Source organism: Podarcis gaigeae, assembly GCF_964106915.1.
Source record: "Podarcis gaigeae genome assembly, chromosome: 2".
Lineage (NCBI taxonomy): Eukaryota > Metazoa > Chordata > Lepidosauria > Squamata > Lacertidae > Podarcis > Podarcis gaigeae.
The window spans coordinates 28,107,402-28,134,339 of record NC_139679.1 but is presented as its reverse complement, the minus strand read 5'-3'; the positions used below and the strand labels follow the sequence as shown (position 1 = coordinate 28,134,339).

Here is a 26,938-nt window from a genome sequence, read left to right as displayed (position 1 = left end):
ATGCAGCATTTTTAAATAGCGCCAGCAAACACACAAGGAGCTGTTGCGGAGACCGTCATAAACCATCTCGCTGCCCACACAGAGTTGGAGTGATTGAATGCCTGCCCCCTCTGCAAACATTGTACTCCAGGCATTTCCAAAAACCCTAGTTGTTCCCATTAATTCCACATATTCAAGTAAACCATTGGCACCTGAGAAAAATCCTGGAAAGTGAAGGTTGTGTGTAATTGTCATGTGCACATTCCTCCAGGTAAGTAAGATGGTTTATACAACCGTCATGTGTGAATATTGCACCAGTACAATTTGCTGACTGCCGTTACTCATTTGGAAGCCATGTTGTGTGAACGGGACCCTCCTGATCCCTTAGGGACCACTTCAGAATGGTGACCAGTAAGCGTGCAAATCAGGGGTGGTTCTCCTATGAAACAAATGAAGCTTTATCTTCAGCGTCCCTGATCCTGGAGGGGCCCCAGGAGCGACTTCAGTCCACTTTGTTTAAAAAGTTTGGGCCTAGTAGACCCAATCTGAGTCACACAACTCAAGTTGATTTTGTTGTTGTTGTTTATAGTGCAACAATCTCAAAGTTTGAGAGTCAGTAGCACAGAAGTTGAAAAGGTGTGGTGATCTGCCATGGAACAACTCCACTGAAGAAGGTAACAGTGGTTACCCAGACCTCGTTGCTGATTGCGAAGGGGCCCCCATAACAATTCAGACTTCAGGGCCCCAAAAATGTAGATCCGCCATTGGTGTACACACTTTTCTACTCTGCCTCGCCACTCCTGCCCACCCATTTGCCATATAGTAGCAGAAAATGCATATTTAGAAAATGGCTTCTGGTGGTCTGTTCAAATCCTTTGAGGCATAGCTTTGCTTTTGAGGTATGGCCATGCTCTTTGGGTTCTAGCAGTATCTTGGTAAAGGGTATCCATCCTTCTAATTTTGGAGCCCAGAGTGTCTAATAAGAAAAGTAGATAAAAGTAAAAGGTAAAGATAAAGGGACCCCTGACCATTAGGTCCAGACATGACCGACTCTGGGGTCGCTTTATTGGCTGAGGTAGCCGGTGTACAACTTCCGGGTCATGTGGCCAGCATGGCTAAGCCGCTTCTGGCGAATCAGAGCAGCACACAGAAACACGTTTACCTTCCCGCTGGAGCGGTACCTATTTATCTACTTGCACTTTGACATGCTTTCGAACTGCTAGGTTGGCAGGCGCAGGGACTGAACAATGGTAGCTCATTCCGTTGCAGGGATTTGAACCGTCAACCTTCTGATTGGCAAGTCCTAGGCTCTGTGGTGTAACCCACAGCGCCACCTGTGTCCCAGATAAAAGTAGCTATACTAATTAAAGCCGACTAACACAACCATGGTAAAAGTACAGTAAGAATAGGAGCCATCAGTTCAACTGAGTAATGTTTTCCTCATGATCCGAAAAACCTGGACAAGTAAAAAAAACCTTAAGCCTTTTCAACATCTGTCACTTGGAAGGGAGTTCTACAGACAAGCTACTACTTTCTAGTGACTCCACCCTCCTAGCATATGTTAAAGGTCTGCAGGAGAGCAGAATCTCTGCTGCGGATACTAAAGCACAAGTTGGTTGGTAACAGGGGAGGTCTTCCCTCAGGTACTTGGGGCCCAAGTCATTTAAAGCTTTATATTCTAACAGCCAGATCTATTGGCCAAACCTATCCAGTTTGAGGTTTAAATTTGGAGGTGACTTTCCTGGCAGGGGTACAAGAGGTCAGCAATTGCATAGCCTGTCCAGCTATATTAGATTTTCGTCAAAAAGAAACCTGTTGGAACTTGTTCCACGCTTTTTCCCTTTTGTGATCTGTGTCAGAGTTGAAAAATATGGATCAGTGTAAACATGGCGAATGAAACTGCTTAAAATGTGACGACTGAATATATTTTTTATTGAGGAAATATTGTTTTTCTTTCTAGCCCTGTATAATGGTGTGCTCCTATTATTAGCAAGCTTTGCTGCAGTAATAACACTAAAAATGCAAGCAGCATCTGTTAGCATCAGCACGGCCATTTTATGAGGGCAGGAGGGATTGTATATGCACCCTGGTGGTGACACAACATGAAACAAGCTTGCTGGGACCATCTTGTGCCATATAAAGCATCTGCACCCAGCTGCGGAGATATTTTCTCTCAAAGACTATTGTTTTCCAAGCATTCGCAAATGTACCAACTCCCCGTGGTTATTTCTGCTAACTCTAATTAGCCAGATAAGCCAATTTAATGTGAGTAACTTTATTCTCCCCTTTTGTAATGCCTGTTTTAACCCACCGACACATCCTAATTTTAGGCTCTACATAGGGAGCGGCGTCTGAATGATTCAGAGCTATCGCAGCTGGTTTAAATGGAATGCCATGCTGGAGTCTTTCATATTTGCCGAAGTTCCTTGTGCTTCTTTCTCAGTCAGGTCAGGATTTCTCCCTGTTGCCAGTAAGCAACTGGAAATAGGTTTGCAACTCTTTATTACTTCTATTTCTGTACTAATCAGATTGGGGTTCAGCCCCAAAAGCCTGGACCTCTGTGTAGGTGGCACAGAGGGGAAGATTTAAGTGTCACCTTACTTTGAATGTAATGTTAAAAGTGTGCATGTACCGTACTTTTAAGACTAGGTTTTTTTTTTAATACTCTAAATTAATGTTTAAAAATGGGGGTTGTCTTATACATGGATAGTAATCTCCCCCATTTTCTAAAATCTGAGTCCCCCAAAATAGGGGACATCTTATACACGGAAAAATACAGTATATTGTAAGTGTATTCTTCATTTTTGCAAGAGTTGGATGCAAAAATACCTGAGAAAGAGAGAGAGAAAGAGAGATCAGAAAAGCAGCAGCATGACCAATGAGTCCACCTCATTGTCCACAGGCTGGGAGCTACCTGCCTCTTCAGGTGTGAGTACCCCTGGAGGTAGGGGGTGCCCCATCAATCAAGCTTTGCAGTATAATCTCACCCCCCACCTCCCTTTATGACTCTTCATCTTCAAGGGCTTCTGAGTCCTGAATCAGAGGGGACCATGAAACTGGGATGTTTCTCCTCTTCGTGAAACTCCTCTTCCCACCTGGGAGACCTGAATTGCACTAGAAGTCTTCCATCCTCAGCTGCCTGGAGAACAGGACACGACACGCTCTTAGAGTTTGGGGATGCACTGCAAGGTGGTTTTTGTTTTGTTTTGTTTGTTTCAGGCCACATGGATGTTGCCATGGACTTGGCCCCACTTACCCCGTCTTCCTGTGGCTGCTTCTTACCTGTAAATCTGTGCATTTGGGATAGGTTCCCTGCTTTATGGGGTAGGGGATTGAGATTATACAGGTGCTGCTGAAGGTCTATTTGGTGTCAGACAAGGATGTTTTTGGTGACGAAGAATGCAAGGACAGGGTATTCTTGGCTAAAAATAAAAAGAGAGCAGATTCGAGATCTGCTCTCTCCAGTTCAGTTTTCTAATTGCTGGCTTAATAGAAGCAGAGACATCATCCTGATTAGACAGTGTTTAAAAAGGGATGGCAAATATGTGATTAGCATGAATACCATCAGTCAGAGTACATTATGCAGATGAAGAGAGTGGAAAGTTGCTCTTCATCGCTAACCTTTTAGGTTGTGTTTTTTTTAAAAACCCAACACAAACAAACAAACCAACCCAAAGTGACCTTAGCAAGCATCTCTGTTTCTAATAGTTCAGCGTATATTTGCTTCGTTCTTTTTCTCTCCAGTGGACATGGTGTGCACAGTTGTGTGAGGATGAGCTGTCTTAAATTACTATTTTGCCTTTAGCCTATGCTTCCATGTGAGTAATAGATAGCTGTCCTGCTGGTCTACCCAAAGGGGATGGGCAGGGAGACAGGTTATTTTGCCCCGTCTGGATCTAGGAGTGGCAACCCCAAGGATGATCCATTGTCTCAGAGATGCTACATTTATATCATCCTGCCAGAAAGACTTACTTTCCCACTAAATGCTGAGCATGAGGCACATATTTAGTGTTAAAGGGCAGCTTAGTTTGTACTTTGCTACGGCTTACTAGTTCTTTTGTTGGATTATCTCAAAGATTCTGTCCTGAGGGAGCAGCAGGAGTTGACTGTATATTTACTATTGATATCAGCCAAATTTGACATAACTTAGTACTGGAAGAGTAACAAGGCTTAGATATAATCAGTATTTAAGTGATTTGGCTGTTGCAGAAGTGGTGAAATTGGCTAATGGAAGGGTATGGGAACGTCTCCAAGTTGGATAAATGCCAGGTCAGATGATGAACATTTATTAGATGATGGGACTCTAGAGACAGCACAGATGCCACCAGTTATATAGCTGATGTTATGATTTCTTGACCTTTTATATTTCGTATTTATTTTCCCTTTACTGAGTGTTTATCAGAAGTGTTTGACAAAATTCATAATGTTGTGATTATTGCAAACATTTCTTTTTAAAAAAAGAGAGCAGTAAAGATATGGAGACGAATGTCAATTTGTGGTTTTCACTCCTGGTTTTTTCCAGAGAGAACAGTGACTAATCTTTTGCCCCAGTCTGATGCCATTGAGAAACTTGGTCCACTGGTTTCTTAAACTAGTAAACAAGCCTAATCTGAAATCTTTTTTTTTTTTTGCTTATAAAATGTTTTAAAATATATGTTTTAAAACATACAAACGTCACATAAATGGGCTGAATAAAATGGTGAGCTTATTTGGTTTATCAGCTTACAACCTTTTTTTTATAAACAACAACAACTATGGCTTGACATTACATGCAAACCCAGCACACTTAGCCATACAGTGGTACCTCGGGTTACATACGCTTCAGGTTACATACACTTCAGGTTACAGATTCTGCTAACCCAGAAATAGTGCTTCAAAAGAAGAACTTTGCTTCAGGATGAGAACAGAAATCGTGCTCCAGCGGCGCGGCAGCAGCAGGAGGCCCCATTAGCTAAAGTGGTGCTTCAGGTTAAGAACAGTTTCAGGTTAAGTACGGACCTCCGGAACGAATTAAGTACTTATCCCGAGGTACCACTGTAGTTTGTTTTGCCGCCCCACCTCAGGTGCTAACTACAAAGGCACAAGGCAACAGCATCTGGAAAATGATCCAAACTTTGGAGAGCCAGTGAAACCTCTATTTGGGACCATAATCTGTTCCAGAGGTCTGTCCGGAGGTTGAAACAGGTCGCTGGGAGAGGTGTCATGCGCAGGCGCAGGCAGCAATAGCCCGCTTCTGTGCATGTGTGAATGACGATTACCACTCCTGTGCATGCGCGAATGGCGGCAAATGTGCCGGTTACTTCCGGGTTTGCCACGGTTGTGACTTGGAATGACTGTAAGAAGAGGCAATTGAAGTAGAGGTTCGGCTGTACAACACATGGTTTGCTTGATCGTCTGTATAACAACTTGTGGTTAGCTTGTGATGTGTTAAACTGTAGTTTGCCATAATGTGTGAACCAGGCATGTGTCCATATCCAAAGGGGATACTGACAGCCTCTTAAACAAAGGTGTGTGTTTTTTTTTTTAATCCACACTGCAGAGCAACCAGCTGAAACTTGTAACACAGATAAATTAATAAGCATTGTATTGGGGTCTGTTCCACCTTGGAATAGTCAAATTACAGTGGTACCTCGGGTTACATACACTTCAGGTGACATACGCTTCAGGTTACAGACTCCGCTAACCCAGAAATAGTACCTCAGGTTAAGAACTTTGCTTCAGGATGAGACCAGAAATTGTGCAGCGGCAGCAGCGGGGAGGCCCCATTAGCTAAAGTGGTGCTTCAGGTTAAGAACAGTTTCAGGTTAAGAACTGACCTCCGGAATGAATTAAGTACTTAACCTGAGGTACCACTGTGTTATTCTATACAAAACTGCATAGAATTGGTCCATAATACGTTAATAATAATAATAGCAATACAGATGGATGAGAAATCATAGAATCGTAGAGTTGGAAGAGACTCTGAGGATCATGTAATCCAAAACCCTGCGGTGAAGGAATACACAGATTCCCATACGGGGATCAAACCTGCAAACTGGCGTTATCAGCACCATGCTGAAACCAACTGAGCTATCCAGGCTGTTATATGATTAAATGATGACTTGTTTGTTTCTCTGTCTTCCAGGGTATCACTGAGCCTCCTCACACAGCACTGGCTTTGAGCTACGATTCAAGAGCAGCGAAAGAGAAGTATGAGCAGCAGCCCACACATCGTCGACAGCATGACAACGAGCTGTCCATCCGGATAGGTAGAACGGCTCTACATTCAGGCAAGCATCCTGTCATATACCATCCACAGCTAATTCTGAGATATTGACTACAAAGGATGCAACCAATATGTAAAAATGAATACATGCATGCACACACTCACCTTTGATACGTGTGTGTATGCATGTATGCAGCGAATTGGTTTCAAGTACAATTTTCTTCCATTGTGAAACTAGCCGGAAGCTGGGTTCCTTCTTACTTCTTCTGTGTTTCTCCAAACTACTTCCGTGGGTCTTAGTATCTGCATCACATATTGCTGCTAGTTTATCTTCTTTATACAGCGGTACCTTGGTTTAGAACCATAATCCGTTCCAGAGATCCGTTTGTAAACCAAAACAGCTTGTAACCCAAGGCGCGCTTTCACCAATGGGGCCTCCAAAAAAAAATTTGTTCATAATCCAAAAAAAGGTTGCAATCTGGGACACATGCTTCCAGGTTTGATGGGTTTATAATCCGAAATGTATGCAAACCAAGATGTATACAAACCAAGGTACCACTGTACCAGACAGTGGCTAAGTTAAACCTCTTCATAATAGGATGTCCTGGTTTTTTTCTTTTTATTAGCTGCGTCAGTGTGGGTATTACTTATTTACTTAATTTCCTTTATTAATTACTTCCTATGAAACATCTCAAAGCAATTTCATGGTACAATAAAACAAATAGAAAACAATTTATTATTATTATTATTATTATTATTATTTGTTGTTGTTGTTTAGTCATTTAGTTGTGTCTGACTCTTCGTGACCCCATGGACCAGAGCACGCCAGGTTGTTGTTGTTGTTGTTGTAGTAATAATAATAATAATAATAATAATAATAATAATAATAAATGTTTTCAGATCCAGCACAGGCACTGAATGAGATAAAAATCTCTACTTGGAAAGCTTGTTGAAAGATGAAAGTCTTCAACAGCTGATGACAACAGGTCAATGGAGGTAGTGCTGGTCTGATGTGTTAAATATGTCTGAGTTTTTTTTTAAAAAAAGATACATTTTAAAATCCCCTGCAATACTGTGACAAAGGTATACCTGCTGCAATTCCAGTACTAACCCACCTGTCACAGGTGCTTTAGTGTGATATTCAAATAGGTCTTTTCAGATTGTTAGTAGCTCTTGGCATTTGTGGCAAGAGAGAATGGTATAATATACATTTCAGGAAAAACCAAACTAATACTGTATTAGTTTTTGCAAATACTGTCGATATCCCCAGTATTCGCATTGTCTTGATCTCACCTCTGATTTTCTAAGTCAGACAGTATTGCTGTTCACATATTTTATCTTGTTGCTCCTATATTTCCACCTCACATGAAACCTGTACATATAATTTAGCTTGTAATATTTTCATAACTAGCCAGATTTCCTTACTCCTAGAAGTTTTCCAACACTTTAGGGTCAAATTAAGCTCAGAACAGAGCAGTTCCTCCAGTGCAGCCTTATCTGTGGACAAACAAGAAGTAAAATAATTTGTTTTGTTTGTTTAAAGCATTTGTAACCTGCTCTTCAGCCCAAAAGGCTCCCAGAGTTGCTTACATACAATCAAAACAAGACAGTTCCTAACCTCAAGCTCATGATCTAAAAAACCCCCCACAAAACGAAACACAACACTCAAGGGTAAAGGCTCGGGGAGGGAAGAGGAAAAGGTGGCTGATAATTGAGTGCCTGCAGTACGCCCTTGTTCTGCAATCTCCCATGAGTTTACTGGAATCATAGAACATTTCTTTTACAAGAATGGTAACCTTGAATCTAAACTGCATTTGAATTCGGAGAACACATTTCCTTTCTCCTCAAAAGAACTTGTTTGCATTTTTATGTGTAGTGATAACATAATAATATAATTTGTAAGCAATTATCATGGAAGTGGTTTGGAGAAAATGCCTTTTGTTGTTGTTATGGCCTCTGGTTTTTCTTCTTGGCTAGAGAAAAGGGTTTTTTTTTCTTTTCTTCCCTCTCCTTCTGCTTTTGTATTTTATTTTATTTTTAAAAAGATGCATGCCTGGGAACCAGTGTTCTTTATTTCTTCAGTGACATTTCTGTTCCTTGCTTTTTTGCCTATTGGGATGAAATCTTTCTTTCTTCTTCACAAAATGAATCGTGACTGCCAAGAAGTGCGAGGACAAATAAAATACTAACAGTGAACTTTATTAATTTGCTACTTTACATGAACTTTCCAGCTATTTCCTTGCGAAGACTTTTGGGGCCATCTAATACAGACGTCTCGTATTATAATGGATACTACCTGCTAATGTGGATATTGACATTTAAGCATTGTTGGATCATTACTTCTATTTTAAAGTTTAAACACAAGAAGTTATGGCATTACTCTTACAGTTAATTCAGAGCCAGGCAGTACAATTGGGAGGAAAATGGTCTAGGGGGCAGGAAGCCTCTCTATCTGGCCTGAATTTCATCATATGATAAAAACGTAAATAAGCCCCAAGATACAGAGTGATGGGTGTAGTGATAGTGGAAAGCGTAGAATGCTTGACTTTATCCCTAAGTCTTAGAAAGATGATCTTCTAATAACTAGGCAGTGCCCTTGACTCAACCTCTCTTAATTATTGCTTGGTCATAATTCTGACAGGATGGGTTGACAAAAATATCTGGGGAACATGGCAGAAGTATTATAGTGAACCTTCCAGGCATAAAAAAGATGACCTTCTAGGGAAAAGATTGCACATGTTTCTTTTCCCTTCTCCTCTGCCATATATACATTTAACATGTTGGCACATTGCTTGAATTGAAACTGCTTTCAAGCATGTGTTGCGTGTACATGTGATCTACTTTCACAGTTCAGAAGATCTGTTCTTACATAACTTACGTAAATCTGGCAATATTTCCATTTTGTGAAGTGCTAGCATCCAGAGAGTATGATGAAGTGCTTCTGAGTTGAAATCCTATTATAACTGTCCCTTATAACTTGGCCCAAGTCTCTGTTGTTGGAAAAAGAAGGCAACATCTGGTTGTGAGTGTGTCTCCCAACATGCATAGTGTTGGTTTTGCAGTGTGCCACTCAGGATATTATAAGCACAAAGGAAGAAAGTGCCATATCCCTTCCCTAAGGAATTTAAAACCCTATGAATTGGGGAGAGAAGAAAAGGAAGGGCAACTGCTCATATTTAGACTTGGTTGTGGGTGTTCTTGATTCTTCAGTGCAGCATCAAGCCTGGCCCATTAAGAAGAGGGGGTTTGTTGGCTGTTGGGGCCAAATTTCTGCCTTCTGATGCAGTGGCGGAGGAAGGGGTGTGTGGAGTGTGTGGCCCGCCCTGGGTTGTCATCACTGAGGGGTGTGTGTGACAAAATGAGTTTAAAATAAAAAATGGGGCTCATGAAACTTTTTAGGAGTGACGTGGTGGCTTATGCGCCTGCAGGTTTCGCGCTGCCTAAAACGGCAGCGTGGGACTTGCGCCTGCCTATTGCCTCTCCCTCAGCCACCCTACAGCTGAGGGGGAGGCGGTGGAGAGGCTTGTCCCACCCCCATGGGCGGATCATCCTGCCCCCATGGGCAGCTTGCCCCGCCCCCACGGGTGGATCTCCCCGCCCCCGGCTGCAGGACGCGACCCCGCAACCAGGCACCCGAGTGGCTAGCTACGCCGCTGCTCTGATGGATTCCTCTTTTGTTCTTATGACAGGTTAGCAGGTGAACATTTCCTGGTGTTCGAGCATAAAAAGCAACTGGGGAAATGCATTTCACAGTTTGAAATGTAGTTCAATCCCCAACAGTTTTCAGATGCAGAGTGATCGGTTTAATTCTAAATTGGATTGCAGACAGTGTAAAGGGAGTGCAAGCGTACCTTGCGGGGGGGGGGGGATATCCCTCTGGTGTCTTTTCTCCTCTTTTTTTAATTCTAACAATTTTTCTTAAGTGTGCCTTTTCACTATGCTAATCCCCCCTTTCCCTGGTTTCTTGACTGCCGCAGCACTGATGTGGGAAAAGTCTGCTGCTTCACAATCCCCCAGGTTCCTCCCATAAATGTCAAACGTAATTTCAATACCAAATGTGCAGACAGTATTTCCCAGCCTTAGAGGGAAGCCAGTGACTTGAGCCAGGCAAAATCATCAAGGTGTTAGTTGTGCATTTTGCTTCATCATAAAAAAGTACTTTAGCTGGTAATTGGTTTATAGTTGCATGAGCTGTTATAGACAGCCTTATTCTTGGATGGCGGCTAACAGATTGAGGCTGAATCCCGACAAGATAGAAGTACTGTTTTGGGGGGAAAGGAGGCGGGTGGGTGTGGAGGACTCCCTGGTCCTGAATGGGGTAACTGTGCCCCTGAAGGACCAGGTGCGCAGCCTGGGAGTCATTTCATGGAGGCGCAGGTCAATTCTGTGTCCAGGGCAGCTGTTTACCAGCTCCATCTGGTATGCAGGCTGAGACCCTACCTGTCCGTGGACTGTCTCGCCAGAGTGGTGCATGTTCTAGTTATCTCTCGCTTGGACTACTGCAATGCGCTCTATGTGGCACCACCTTTGAAGGTGACCCGGAAACTACAACTAATCCAGAGTGCGGCAGCTAGACTGGTGACTGGGAGCAGCTGCCGAGACCACATAACACCGGTCTTGAAAGACCTACACTGGCTCCCAGTACGTTTCTGAGCACAATTCAAAGTGTTGGTGCTGACATTTAAAGCCCTAAATGACCTCGGTCCAGTATACCTGAAGGAGCGTCTCCACCCCCATCGTTCCACCTGGACACGGAGGTCCAGCGCCGAGGGCCTTCTGGCAGTTTCCTCGCTGTGAGAAGCCAAGTTACAGGGAACCAGGCAGAGGGCCTTCTTGGTAGTGGCACCCACCCTGTGGAATGCCCTCCCACCAGATGTCAAAGAGAAAAACAACTACCAGACTTTTGGAAAACATCTTAAGACAGCCCTTTTTAGGGAGGTTTTTAATGTTTGACGCACTATTTTATTTTAATATTTTGTTGGAAGCCGCCCAGAGTGGCTGGGGAAACTTAGCCAGATGGGCGAGGTATAAATAATAAATAATTATTATTATTATTATTATTATTTTATTATTACTATTAGTCTTTGTAAGATGTATGAAGAGGTGATTGGTGTGTGTGTATCCGTGCGTGTGCGCACATACACACACACACACATAGTGTCGTTCAGATAGTCAATCTAATATTGTCAAAATAAAAGGATTAAGAGATTCATTTGAGTGCCGGTGCCTGAGATACAAATTAATATGGTCATGTGGATCAACAGACAGGGCATTCTACCTTCCAGACAGACATCTAATTGTTTGATATAAGAGGCAGTACTTTATGAGAGCTGCTCCTGGTAACATCCAACATTTATCTGTCAAGCGACTCCCAAAATTGTTGGAATTTGAGTTGCACTTAGCGATGAAGGCGAAGGGCTGTTCATATAGACAGGGACAACCATGTTAAACTTAACTTTCCATGTGCCTGCCATGAGGACGCTCATGTAAGATCCCAGTTCCTCTAGATTTTTTAGGCTATGGGTCATCCAGATAGTTGGTTTCAGTTTTGACTCTTAAAAACACTGGAACAAAAAGTGCATCTTGCTCATCCTTGTAAGCATCTGCTGCTGTCCTTGAGCTGTGCATATTGCATATCCATAATTACCGAACTTAATGAAGTGTTGTATCTGCAGTTATGCTGCTGTTTCAATGCTAGATACATCTACCCAGGTAAAGTCATTTCTTAGCTATCGTAACTCTGTTAAGTGGATGAGGTAGGCTTCCTTTTATGTCAGGCACAATACTGATGTGCTTTGAATTTTAAAAAACTTCAACACTTCTAGGGTAATATGTCGGGCACACTTATTCAGTGAATGTATTGGGAATACTGTTCTGTGGGCAGCACTAGCAGTGTAATGCTTTCATAGAATCATAGAATCATAGAGTTGGAAGAGACCACAAGGGCCATCGGGTCCAACCCCCTGCCAAGCAGGAAACACCATCAGAGCACTCCTGACATATGGTTGTCAAGCCTCTGCTTAAAGACCTCCAAAGAAGGAGACTCCACCACACTCCTTGGCAGCAAATTCCACTGTCGAACAGCTCTTACTGTCAGGAAGTTCTTCCTAATGTTTAGGTGGAATCTTCTTTCTTGTAGTTTGGATCCATTGCTCCGTGACCGCTTCTCTGGAGCTGCAGAAAACAACCTTTCTCCCTCCTCTATGTGACATCCTTTTATATATTTGAACATGGCTATCATATCACCCCTTAACCTCCTCTTCTCCAGGCTAAACATGCCCAGCTCCCTTAGCCGTTCCTCATAAGGCATCGTTTCCATGCCTTTGACCATTTTGGTTGCCCTCCTCTGGACACCTTCCAGTTTGTCAGTGTCCTTCTTGAACTGTGCAGTAGAAGTTTTGTGATGATAAAATGTACATTTGCATATCTTTTTTTTCCATTTTGGCCTTCGGAGTGGTTAACAGCACAGATTTCACTCTGGAGCATATCTGTTGTCTGTTGGGTACTCTCTGAGTAGAAAATTAATAATCAAATAGGAGTTCATCTGAATGAATTAACTGTTGGCATTTCTTCTCTGTGGTTTCTGTTGCCAATACATCTTTGCCTCTTGGTGATGCAAGTGTGTGTACAAACTGCAGGGATGTGTAAATGAGCATCCTGAAATCTCATGCAAGTGAATTCGTTTGCTTGTGGCTAAGGCAAGATGATTAGGCCATGGCTGCTATAGGGCGGTAAGTACTGTAGTTAAAAGAGGCATGTGGGAAATAACTACTGAAGGAAAGTTTGGGAAGGGAATTTCATTCTCAAGGTTATTAAATGGGGCTTGAGGGCTTCCTAATGACATCTATTACAAATTAAAACTCTGTAATTTACAAAATGCAAGATGATTAATAAAGTAAACGTCACGCTTTAACCAGAATCTTTCATCCTGGAAGCTGTAGGCCTTTGCATGTAGGATTAAATTTGCTCTCTCGGAGTTGCTCAGGTACTTGGGGATTAAATTGGAGGATTTTATAATTTGTGCTTGAATTGTTATGCAGTGAAGGACGGCCTAGTGGATAACAAATTGCACTTGAATTTATTACCATTCCCAGACCCTGTCCTTCATTATTGTAGAGGCTTTGGTCTTCTTTTCACAATCTATGGATGCTGAGGCTATTATTTGGTATTAAGAGTTTTGCTTGCAGTTTGCTTTACACGTTAAGTAAAGCTGGGGTTGCAGGCTCATTAATCGCCTTGCTCTTGTCAGCTCTTAGTATTTGTTCCACCCACCTGAGGTTCCGATTACGTTGTTCTAGTGGCGTGAGAATGAAGGCTTCAAAGACTCCTTGCTTAATCTGGGTCTCTGTTTCACCATTGTCATTAATCTCAACCTTGAACCTGCCCTTCAACTGTGTGCAACAAATCTGGGATGGAAATTTAAATAATTACTGATGATGTAAACAAAATATGTTGCTGGGACTCTGAGTTGTTAGTTCTGGGGTCTTCTGATTTGCTGGAATGCTTCTGAATTTAATGACTTGAGAACACCTTTATTCTGCCATATCTAAATGTCACCATGCAATAAATATTTTTCTGTCGGTAGATTGGGAGCGTTGGGTGAGGGATAGTACCTCTGGTGGGGGATACATCGTGCTCCTTGTGGGGTAGTTTGTTCACCTTTGGTTCCCACCCTGCACTCAGCTCTCATCTGTGGCTCCTAGAAATTGTCAGCATGTGATGGTGGCCACACGCTGAGGAATGGCTTCGACTGACTGGCTAAACCAGGGGAGGGTAGTCGATGAGTCTCAAAGCCTTGTTGAATTAGGGACTTCCCCTACAGGTTCCAACAGATTGAGCGGACAAGGCCAATAGTGGCTGCTGCGTGCTGGAGCCCTGCTGCTTCCTTCCCAAAGCTGGGAGGGCTTTAGGAAGGTGGTGGGAGGGCTGTTGGACCCCATTGAAGCATTGCACCTCCCTCCCTAAGCTAGGCAGAAGCTTCCTGGGCTTTGGGAAGTAGGCGCCAGGCTTTAATATTTTAATATTCTGATTTACTGGGAACATTTAGGGGACTAGCCTAGTCCCCCTAGCCCACTGACCACACACCACTGCTAGTCCTGATTGTTCTGGTTATGATTTCCAGTTTAATTTCTGCTTCTCCTGCCCTAGGTACACGTCTGTGTACATTTGGTGTTTTGTTTTGCTTGCCTCCTTTTCTCTTCTGGAAACACTTCTATGAGATAACAGACACTGGCATGCCAAGTACCTCCCCGCCCTTTGGATGTGCAGCTTTGATGCCAGGTGGAACTTGCCAAGCTGGCTGTGCTTCCAGCCTCAGGCCCACAACCAAGTGGACTTCTGGCTATCGGCCAAGCTTCTGACAAGGGCTTGTTACCAGTAGTGCTGCTTGCTTTTAACAAGAGTCATTTTCTTTCCACAATCTGCCAAATTGATTCTCCCCTCTTACTCCTTCTGGTAAGCCAAATATAGCTCCCCTCTGCCAGGCTAATGATCATCTGGAAAGCAAGAAGAGCCTCGATTCCCCTCATTTCTAAGTAACTCTTCAAGTGGAGCTGGATGGAATGTACTTAGGAGCTGTGAAACTGACACAGATCAGAAATAGACTGGTGCAGCCACACTCCTGCTTCTCCTGTTTTCATATATGAGAGATGTATGCCACTGCCTTTATTTGCTTAACATTTTGCATGGAAATTAGACACCTCATACTTGGCAGAACAAGGGACACAGGTGGCGCTGTGGGTTAAACCACAGAGCCTAGGACTTGCCAATCAGAAGTTCGGCGGTTTGAATCCCCGCGACGGGGTGAGCTCCCGTTGCTCGGTCCCTGCTCCTGCCAACCTAGCAGTTCAAAAGCACGTCAAAGTGCAAGTAGTTAAATAGGTACCGCTCCGGCGGGAAGGTAAACGGCGTTTCCGTGCGCTGCTCTGGTTCACCAGAAGCGGCTAAGTCATGCTGGCCACATGACCCAGAAGCTGTACGCTGGCCCCCCTGGCCAATAAAGCGAGATGAGCGCCGCAACCCCAGAGTCGGCCACGACTGGATCTAATGGTCAGGGGTCCCTTTACCTTTACTTGGCAGAACATGGGTTTTATTTAGTTTTCGTGTTGAACCCTGAGTCCCTGATTAAATGGACAAAAGGGAAAGCCAAACCTTTGGTGTCACTTGGACCAAAGGATGGTGAGAAGCAGTGGGCAGTTTTAAAAACATAGGCCTGAATGCCTGAGGAGGTATCCCACTTTCCTCTCGGAAAGGTGGGGTTTCAGTGCAAAACCTCCTTTTAATCTCCCCATTAATTTGAATTCTTTAATTTGCATTTTTTAAAAACCGTTTTAACGTTCCACTGTATGATTTTCTCTTTTGTCTCTCGCTGTGCTGTTGTTTGTAACAAGACGGAAAGATTAAAATCAAGATAGAGGCAGACTGCTGTAGATTAGCACACAATGGCTGAGTAGCGGGAGGAGTGGCTGAGCTACATTTTGAAGCCGTAAAACCACATTTGATTCATTGCAATAGTTTTCGAGAAACTAGCATGCACATTTGAAATTTCAGTCTGGGATGGATTTTTGAATAAATGGTTTATGCAAAGTGCAACATTTGCTTTGTTTTCAGTGTTACATTCGTATGATAATGAAGTTAGTATGTTCAGTTGATATTCTACATTCTTAGGCACTTGGAAAAGAAGCCAAGCGGGAGAGAGAGAGAGAGAGAGAGAGAACGAACGAACCAATTTCTCTTCATGTCTCCATCTATCAAAATCACTGATGCTGCTTACTTGAAAAGTTCATAATATTCACCAAGGGTGGGCATGTAATTAATCTAGAAAAATAGCTTATTTCCAGATATGCATCTAGCTGCTTATTGCTTTATAAATCAGGTGGAATTTGACTCTGATGCCAAAGTAATTCGGCGGAGGGGGCCCTAATTTTTGAAGTATGTTGTTCAAAATTCCTACTGGTTTGTTTAGAATATTTTTAATTGCTTTTCTTTTTCCAATTCCAAAGAGCATTTTCAATGAAAGAATAAAACCAAATTGTAGTGGTAAATCTAATCTTCAGAAGCATTTACGAAGTTAAGTGTGTGCTATAGACGTCAAAACTAAAACAACAGCAGTAAGGATAACAAAGTGTGGTGCTGATGATGCCAAGGTTGCAGGTTTGATCCCCTTATGTGACAACTGCATATTTCGGCATTGCAGGGGGTGGAACTGGATGATCCTTGGAGTCCCTTCCAACTCTGCAATTCAATGATTCTATGACCATCAGCTGTTATATATTTAAAAAAAACGGAAATAGGGAAGTTTCCACCTATCACTGAAAGCAATATAGGGGAAGAAGTGGCCTTGCACATCTTTCTAAGTAGAGAATTTGATAGAGGGGGGGTTTCACAATGAAAAGGGCGCTGCTGTTGCAGAATAAGAGATAACAAGAGTGCAAATAGAATCCTTGAATAATAAAGTGTTGCAAGCAGTATTTTGGGCATCAGAGTGGAGCCATACAGCTTTGCTCCCATATGATGATGCCCTCAAGTACAGTGGAACTTCGGGTTATGTTACCCTCGGGTAACGTAAACTTTGGGTTGCGAAAGCGGCAAAGCTGAAGTGTTTCACCGCTTGTGCATGTGCAGAAGCGGTCTCTCCGGTTGCGGAAACTTCGGGTCCCGTTCACAGGTACCACTGTATGCATATGCAAGAAAGCTGCCATTCAGTTGGACTTTAGGATTTCTTAAGCACATCATGATTTATTTAATTTTAAGTGCATCCCTTTGGTACTAATGATTGTAGGCTTTTTTGTCTGTGTTGAAAAACTTCCTTTGTTGCAGCATTTTGCCACGCGCTCGGAGCATAACTTTGCTGCAGAACTTGCAAGTCTGTTTGTGCTGACGGTTGACTTTCTTCGACAGCTCCGGAGATGTGGCTCAATAAAATCACAGCAGCTGCTGAACAGTGCAGAGAAAAGTTAGGTGAGACGGATGGGGAGAAGGGCTGGCAAGGCAGCAGTAATATTTAATGCTAGGCTGAATGCTTAAGTTGAAAAGTGAGCTTTCGGAGGGAACAATGTCTCCCCATAGCACTCGGAGTTAGTGTTCTTTTCACATTATTTGGTCCGAGTCCAAATATAGTGCCTGCTCCGCTCCATTATTGCTGTGTTGCTTCTCCCCAACAAGTCTATAATGCCAGCTATTGCCAATTAGGAATCACATTGCAAATCTGAGGATGTTCTGGTGCTACAAAGCCAATCGGATAGCCAAAGGGAGATGATTTTAATGAGGGGCAAAAAGGCCTCACCTTCTTGTCTGTTGGGTCAGTTAATATCCTTGTGTTCAGCTGAGTACTTGGAAAATACAGTGGTACCTCGGGTTACGTACGCTTCAGGTTACATATGCTTCAGGTTACAGACTCTACTAACCCAGAAATAGTACCTCGGGTTAAGAACTTTGCTTCAGGATGAGAACAGAAATTGTGCTCTGGCGGTGCAGCGGCAGCAGAAGGCCCCATTAGCTAAAGTGGTGCTTCAGGTTAAGAACAGTTTCAGGCTAAGAACAGACCTCCAGAACGAATTAAGTTCTTAACCAGAGGTACCACTGTATTCCAGAATGGTTGATTGATGTTTCCTCCAGCTAATGACTGAAGTTGTTTACCTGCGAGAGCAGGGTCTGAGACCAGTGCTCTATATAGGGGTGTGTGTATGTGTGTGTGTGGGAAAAGAAAGGAGTTGATGTTTCGAATTTGGAGACAGGTAATTGGACAGGGTTCAGTTGGACTGATATCCTGGAAAGTCCAAACAGTTGTTCTCTTTGGGAATCCGATGCAGAAGTTGGCAACTTCGTTGCCTCTTGTTGGAATTCATTGTTTGCAATATGTTCAGCTCTATCTGCATCTTTCAAACCTAATTCAGAATTTAGCGACCAGGTTGCTCACCCGTGCAACACGGTTTGAGCATATTACACTGATCCTTGATTGCACTGGCTACCAGTTAGTTAAGGGGCCTAATTCAGAGTGCTGGTTTTGACCTATAGAGCCTTCAATGGCTCAGGACTGCAATACCGCAAGGACCGCCTCTTTCCACATGAACCTACCCAGACCCTGAGATCATCTCCCGAGGCCCTTCTTCGTGTGCCTCCTCCTCAAGAGGTCCAGAGGGTGGCAACATAAGACCAGGCCTTCTCTGCAGTGGCTCCCTGTCTGTGGAATGCTCTCCCCAGGGAAGTTCGCCAGGTGCCTTCATTATTCACCTTTAGGTGGCAGGCAAAAAAAGTTCCTTTTAAAGCAGGTCTTTGGTTGATCTGATTGATATCTTATTCCCTTTTTAAATGTGGTGGGTTTTTTTTTTTGCCGGGAGTGGTGGTTATTGGGTTGTTGTTTTTATTTTGATTATGTATTTTGTGGGTTTTATAGTTTGGTTTTATTCTGTTTATCGCTCTGAGACCTCTGGGTGCATAAATTCTAAATAATATAATAATAAAATAAAATAAACACTGCATTCAAAGGGGGGGAATAAATAATTGTAAGCGCTGCAAATAAGCATTTGGAAAAGAGAGAGAGAGAGATGTTTTAATCTGCCCTTGGGGCTATGGCACTAAGATGATGTAGTCCATTCATTCACAGCCTCAGAGGCAGAAAAGGCCTGCAAAATCAAGATTAAAACAATTCTGGGAAAATTAACTGCCCCTCTCCCAGCAATGCTTAAAGTAATGAAATATTGTCAAATTCTGTTTTCCAATGCTTGAATAGCTGTATCTTTGGGGTGTGGTGCATTTTATTTTCTCCTTTGGAAGCTTTGCATACTTGGCTTTTAAAAAACAAAGAATCATATTTCTTAATGGTACTAAATTGCCTCTCTTGCTCTCATGTTTATTGGTGTTCCTCTCTTTTACTTGCTTGGCATCTCCTAGTATTTGTTGATCTTTTCCTTTGACACATTTTAATTCGGCTCTTTCTAAATTGAGACAGGAAGACAGTTTTAGATCAAGGTTTTCTTTCATGTGGTATATGGCACAGGATGATGAACTCTTGCCTTATGACTAAAAAAATAAATCAATATTTTATTATTTTACCCCCTTTGTTCCCTTTTAAAGGAAGCATTAACAAATACAGATATTGACTGTGCTGACCAGAGTCATGTTCGCACCATAATTGCTCACTGAATCATTTGCCTATGGCTGGTTTGTCATAAAAATCTAAGAAAGCTGATTGCGAAAGCTTAGCAGGAGAGAAAATCTTTGAAGGATTTAATTTGGCAAAACAGCAGCTTCCTGTCCTGCCAAAGTAATTTTTTTAAAGGAACTGTCATTTGTGTAAGTATATCATATTTTTAATGCTCGGTGATCAATTAATTGCTTTTCAAGGTCTTTCTCCCGTGGCATTTATAATGGACACTGTTCTGACTGCTGTATTGCAAGTGTATATTGTCCACAATTCTACTCTTTAGAACAAGCATTTTCCCAGAGTTGTAGTGAATTTGGGACATTATCTTGAACTCTTCCACAAAATGGTGTTTGGTTGGTTTGTTTGTTTTTTGTCTGCCTACATCTTTGATTACAGGTAAGTAATATTATGCGTACAAATCCAGAGATCTTTCCCACTTATTTTGGTATATTCACTTAGCATTTCCAACAGTGCTCCAGCAATCTTTGACTTTTTTATTATCAAACCTTTTTACAGTGGTACCTCGGGTTACATACGCTTCAGGTTACATATGCTTCAGGTTACAGACTCCGCTAACCCAGAAATAGTGCTTCAGGTTAAGAACTTTGCTTCAGGATGAGAACAGAAATCGTGCTCCGGCGGCACGGCGGCAGCAGGAGGCCCCATTAGCTAAAGTGGTGCTTCAGGTTAAGAACAGTTTCAGGTTAAGAACGGACCTCTGGAACGGATTAAATACTTAACCCGAGGTACCACTGTACTGGCTTTCTGTGCTCTCAGCCTGGGTCACAGAACGGCTGGCTTCCTAGCCAAGGGCCCCCCACCCCAAACCCTACACTGCCTTTGATCTCTCTTCTCTGCCAATATTTGCTGGTCTGTGTACAATAGTCTCCCCATGCCTTGCCAAGCTGCCATGCCTGTGTGTACTAATGCAGTCCAAACATCGTTGGCAGCAAGTGATGTACAACAGCGATGACAAAAATCTTTAAAAGCAGCTGTATCTTGGCAATCATCCAGCGCCACTGGAAAACAGGTGGGGGATTTCTGTCTCCTGCCAGTTGCTGATAGAGGCCTTGCTGCTCTTGCCAGTCACACCTGGTGTGGTTTTAACCTTGCAGAGAATTGCACTGCTACTTGCATCTCTCTTCTGCACAGTGATAGGTTTATACTGCTATTGCATTGGGCTGGCTTAGGTTGACAGCTGTGCAGATAGCTCAGTCCCAAACGGTGATCAAGTTTCACACATAGCCTTAATGTTGTGTGCATTTCCTGAAGGTGATACGTAACAGGAGCACTAATGAACTGTCTCACAACAGCTGCTTACAAATATGTATGCTTTTAATTTTCTGTGTCGTTCCTTATCAGGAAAATGGCTAGCACTCACCTCTTGAATTTGCCCAATTGAACTCCCAGTTAAAGGTAAAGGGACCCCTGACCATTAACTCCAGTCACGGACGACTCTGAGGTTGCGGCGCTCATCTTGCTTTACTGGCCGAGGGAGCCGGCGTTTGTCCGCTGACAGTTTTTCTGGGTCATGTGGACAGCATGATTAAGCAGCTTCTGGTGAACCAGAGCAGCGCACGGAAACACCGTTTACCTTCTTGCCGGAGCAGTACCTATTTATCTACCTGCACTTTGACGTCCTTTCGAACTACTAGGTGGGCAGGAGCTGGGACCGAGCAATGGGAGCTCACCCCATTGCAAGGATTCAAACCGCGACCTTCTGTTCAGCAAGCCCTAGACTCTGTGGTTTAACCCACAGTGCCACCCGCGTCCCATGCACTCCCAGTTATGTGTAATTAATACTCTAGTACCTCATTTTTTGAACAAGAGGAAGGATGTGGGGGAGAGATAACAAAAAGGTTTTATTGTGTTTCAGCTTTGGAAAAACCGACATGGAAATAGAAGGTTGCAGGAGGCCAGGAGAAATATGATAACTTTTACATAGTCCCAAACACTCCAACCTTTCTTCGTAGGTGGAGCTGCTCCTTCCTTTTGATAATTTTAGTTTCCCTTTTCTGAACCTTTAGTGGTTCATACATGTAATGCTTAAAAGGAAGAGTTCACACTTCTAAATGTTTGTTTCGTGGGTAAGGAAATACAGAGGAAGCAGCAAGAGGTAGGCATTTTATCATTTTGAGATGGGATCTGGAATGGCACCTCTGAAATCACTCTCCAGCTGTCAATGTTACTCTGCTTTATTTTTATTTTAAAGGGTACAAAGTAATTGAATGAGGAGGGTTATCTTATATTCAAATGTTTTAAACATTGACACTGAAGATAATTCTGTTTGGAAAGTGTTTGGGCAGTGCATTGTTCTTTTAAAGCACAGAGAGGCCATAAAACAGGTGTAATTGGCCGATAAGGACCATATCAGTCAGAGTTACTCTGCCATGTCCTCCTGTCTGCTCTTGTGAAGGGCATGTTTGGCTTGCTCAAGCCAAAATGTTTACTTCTTATGGTGACCAGGACTCATCTTAGAAGAAGATGAATTTTACCACTAATGCTTTCTTCATCACGAATCGTCTATTTTAGATTCCCTGGTCTCATGTAGTGTAGATATCTGATATCCGATGTTGCTTTCTTCTGCTGTGACTTCCTTTATTTGTGTGCTTTTTCCAGTCTAGTACTAGAACTTCAGGAGGCTCTCTGAACATTGCCATTTCTGGGAGGACGCATGTGAAAAATCCCTACCTTACATACATTCCTATTCATTTATTTTATATGTTCCTCCTCCAATTTGTTGTTGCTTGGGAGCATTTATTTTTAATCTGAAAGGGTATTTTCACTGCATGATGAAATCTTGTAGGGACTATGTGATAAACACATTGGCCTGGTTCACATATAATGCTAAATCATGGCTCAGTGTTACATGCAAATCCAGCCCAGCCCAGCAGCTTGAACCGCCCTGAGACCTATGAGTATAGGGCGGAATACAAACAACAACAACAACAACCGTTTATCAACTGTGGTTAAAGGTTGCTCATTAACTAATGTTTGCAATTGGTTTAATTAGTTAACCTTAGTTGAGTAACCTTCGTTAACATTAACCATAGCTTGGCATTATGTACAAACCCAGACCCCCTCCTTAACTACAGTTAAGGAGCCATCGCTTCCCCAAAGCTGCAGAATCACAAGTGAACAGTATAAAAAGTTCACACTGCTCCCAAGGCTTGGCTGCTCTCGCCGGTGCTTTTAACTGTTCTGTGACATACTGTAATTACCTGTATACAGAATTTAGGAGTGATATGATTATTGATGATAGTAAGGAACACCCACTTCAAGTTTTGAGTAGTATTTGTGCATCTTCGGAAAGGACACTTTCATTTTATTCTTCCCTTTCCTGTCTTACATCTCTGCTCTTGTCTCTTGCTCTTTTTGTCTCCAGTCTCTGCTTATTTCTTTCTAAGCAGCTATCTGTTCCTCCGGGGAGAGGCTTGCTTCATGTTTTTTAGAGCCCTGACAAACCAAATGATGGAATTTCCTTCTTGTACTGCTGTCCCCGTGTATTAGGAATGCTCAGTCAAGGGAGGCTGGAGGTGGGGGCGCAAAGAATAAAGCTCTGAGGGGTGGGATGAATCACAAGACAGAACAACAATTGGAGGTTGCCCTGGGTAGTGTGAGATAAATTTTATAATTAGACTGAATTTCATGGTGACTTGGCCTGGGTGTGCTATAGGATATTGATATGCTCATGTCTGTCTTGGACCGATTTGCTTCCTTCCACGTCATTAGAGGCAGTTGCTACATAAAGTGCTGCTTCGTTCCAGATTGCTGCTGCATTCACAGTTCACCTCCTGCAAAAGTGCCCCGTAGCAATACTTGCTCAAAGGCATGACTAGAGGGCATATAGAAAGAGGATCAGACCTTTTACTGCCCGAAGCCTGTGCCGTAGACATTTCTGTGAGTAGCCTGTGGAAAGGAAGGAGGCCCTCAAGGAGATATAGCATCACAAATTTTATCTGCCCTATCCTTCATTCTCATATTAGGTTTTTCTCTCAAAAGGTTTCTTTTCAATGTGCATCCTTGTCTAATCTCCTTTCCCCTGCTAGGAATTATTGATACAGATGTTTCTTTGCCAGATCAAAATTCCACTGTGTCCTCCTCAGTTCTTTCCAGTGCTTTCCCTTGTACTTGGGAGACCCGGAGAGTTCTGTGAGCGAATAGGCTGCAAAGGATGCTGGGATGTGAAGGTAGAGCTTGGAAGCAAAATGGAGGATCAGAACATTTTCTCTGATTCTTCAGGGATTGTCAAGTGTCCCTTATTTGAAGGGACAGTCCCTTATTCCAGCGCCATGTCCTGCTGCTGTCCCTTATTGATAGATGTCCCTTAAATGTCCCTTAAATGATGTCCCTTAAATTTCAAAGGAAGCAGCTCCTCTCCCTCCTTCACTGCTGTCCAGGGAGGAGGGAGGCTCCAACTGTGTTGCTTGGCTGTGTTGCTCACCCAATAAGAAGTCTAAGAACGACTGGGGGGTGGAGCTTGCATGCCTTGTGTGTGGCTAGTTAATGCGAGCTGAAGGGTTTTTTGAATGCTGGATGCCATTTTGTTGCACGTGCTGCTGCAAACTTTGCAGTGCAAAGCCAGGCCGGGGAGCCATCTTAAGTTGAGGCTGCATAGGCTTTGTGGTGCATGTGATTCAGATTCTATTCAGTTGAACCTCTGGTTACAAAGTTGGTTGGACAGTGTTCTCGAAGCTACCAGCATGAGTTTGACCAGACTGCAGGAGAACAGGAAGACTGGAGTGCCTGGAACAGGTGAGGCTGCAGGTCCCTTATTTTGGCTGCTGGTCCCTTATTTTCAAGGCTGCTGGTCCCTTATTTTCAAATCTGTAAGTTGACAGCTATGCCCTGAATGCATAGTTTGCACTCCACTTGCTGCAGTGGTTGAGCTACAATAATGCAGGAGATCCTGTGATTTCTGCAGGCTGGCTTCCTTGACTTGTGGAGATCTTCGGAATGTACCTCCATTACTCTACCAGTTTTCACCTCCTCTAAGACATTTGCTGGGACGCAGGTGGCGCTGTGGGTTAAACCACAGAGCCTAGAACTTGCTGATCAGAAGGTTGGCGGTTCGAATCCCCGCGACGGGGTGAGCTCCTGTTGCTCGGTCCCTGTTCCTGCCAACCTAGCAGTTCGAAAGCACGTCAAAGTGCAAGTAGATAAATAGGTACTGCTCCGGCGGGAAGGTAAACGGCGTTTCCGTGCGCTGCTTAGTCATGCTGGCCACATGACCCGGAAGCTGTACACCGACTCCCTCGGCCAATAAAGTGAGATAAGCACCACATCCCCAGAGTCAGCCATGACTGGACCTAATGGTCAGGGGTCCCTTTACCTTTAAGACATTTGCTGTGTCACATGTCTCTCACTAGTAGATCATTTGCAACTGCTTTTTTATGGCTAGCGCTTCCCTGAGTCCTTCTGCTGGTGCTCTCCTATGTCACAAGCCAAGGCTTATTCCTGCTCTTCCCTCCATTTTCAACTGGAAACTGAGCCTAGGACACAATCTGGTCCAGGCCTTTGTAACTTTCTTGTCCGGCCTTTGTGTCTGTCTAGAAGTGATTCATCTCCTGCAGACAGAGAGCAGAGGGGGAGAGAAAGAGAGAGCTCAGCAAGTTCTGATTTTCACATTTGTTTGTTTCTACGCGCCCCAAAAAGCTTTTCTGAAGTAGAGGGAGAAAGAAACACTCAGCATAGTTGACCTTAGTTTTATTTCATGTTTCAGGTAACCTGAATCAACAACAAAAAAATCTACTCTGGATGTTTTTTAAAGCCTTCATGCTTTCACATGATTCATTGTGCTTTGGTTATTTTCACTGGAATCTATAAGCTAGAAGCAAGAAGCAATTACATCCTTGAAATGGCACTCCAGGAAAAAGCATCCCAGGGGGCTGGCAGGAAATGGGATCAATAAAAATAGTTCCATGCAGTTGGGCTCAGGTCATAGAAATCAAACTAAGTATTGAGATGCAACTTTTCTAGCTGGCTTCAAGATACTTGAATTATTCAAATACTTTACGCTGTACAAATTTGGTTCTGCTTCCGATGAGTGGAATCATTTTCTTCCCCAGTTTTAGACAAAGGAAAGAATAGCAGACAGATACGTATCATATAAAGCTTGACCTTTTGGTAGTTTTGTCAAGTTCAAATGAAGTACACTCTTCATTTCCTGTTGGAGTTATTCCCATTCTTAAGAGCAGTAGCTGTGAGTGATGGAAACTTTGCATCTCCTATGATGTTTATTTGTCATTTTGGAACGGGCTGTGAACTACCTGTGAAGATCACTCTCCTTTGTGCATTGTTCGCTAGGGCTGTATAGTATAAATATGTCCTATTTGCCTTTATAGTGGTACCTCTAGTTGTGAACCTAATTCGTTCTGGAGGTCTGTTCTTAACCTGAAACTGTTCTTAACTAGAGGCGTGCTTTCGCTAATGGGGCCTCTTGCTGCTGCTGCGCCGACGGCACACGGTTACTGTTCTCATCCTGGGGCAAAGTTCTCAACTCCAGGTAACTCTTCTGGGTTAGTGGAGTTTGTAAACTAAAGCGTTTGTAACCTGAGGTGTTTGTAACTTGAGTATATGCTATATAACCCTAGAGAACAATGCAGAAAGGGCTAATTGGTATGAAAATCAAATAGCTGAAAATATTGCAAACCAGGTTGAGTTGTAGACATGGATAAAATCACCAACTCTTCTCCTGTTGGTGAAGACATTTGTCCTCATTGTTACAGTAGGCCATGAATTTACTGTAATTAAAAAATTGTGCTACTCTGAAGAAGGCCACCTTTTCCTTCTTCCAGTTTCCAGACTAAACTTCTCTGGTGTATCCTCAAGGATCTGCATCCCATGCTGGAAAATATTACTGCTTCTAACAAGGTGGCACTCCATCCATTCAGAAGAATGCATCATATGGGCAATGGGGCCATAACTTCCACCATACGTGAGGACAGCAGGCTACTTTATATGATGCAGGGCAGCTCATGGTCTCCTCACTGATGCTCTCTGGGATCTGCCACCTGAGGTGCCCACCTAGCTCTGCTAACCTTCATGTGCACACTTCCCTCCTGTGACCTGAAGTGGTAGAGCGCACTTTACCACCCTAAGTTTCTAGCACATCCTTATATTGTACCCCAGGCTGAAGTCTTAAAACCTGGATGTGCCTGGCTGACAATCTCAGGATTGGAAGCATATCCTGGCTCCTTCCAGCCTCTGCAGCTGTCATGTGTAGCCAGACTACTTTCAGCTACTGATTAGAGATTAATGATCCATAAATGTCACCAATCGCTAATCAAGCTGGCGCTGCCGATTTTGCATGTGGATGGGAAATGACAATGGCTCATTTCCCACTATTCATTGAAATATCAGCTTATTTCAGAGATGCCCAAATGCCTTGCGTTGAGTCAGGGTTGAGAATGCTTTCTCCTCTTTCTTGTGTGCTCATGCGCATATATGTGTGCATGCATCTGAGTAAAAAGTCTCCCTGCTGCAGCCCTTTTGTGAAAGCAGGTGCTGTGCCACTCAATGCCTTCCCAAAGCACAGGAGGGGGAAAAAATCCCTTGTCGATTGCCGTCCCTCAAATTCATGAAACTCCCATTGCACATGCCATGCTGCC

At 43.2% G+C, this 26,938-nt stretch overlaps 1 protein-coding gene across 5 annotated transcripts in view; it reads left to right on the top strand.

Moving 5' to 3' along the window:
• Positions 1-26,938, top strand: part of SLC39A11 (solute carrier family 39 member 11) — a 257,070-nt gene that overhangs the window by 69,861 nt on the left and 160,271 nt on the right. For 3 of the 5 annotated variants that reach the window (XM_083727730.1, XM_083727727.1, XM_083727729.1), the window contains one exon: positions 6,104-6,248. In XM_083727730.1, the coding sequence (XP_083583856.1) occupies positions 6,104-6,248 (145 nt within the window). The remainder of the gene's footprint in view (positions 1-6,103; positions 6,249-26,938) is intronic. The other 2 variants (XM_083727731.1, XM_083727728.1) reach the window with 1 other exon arrangement.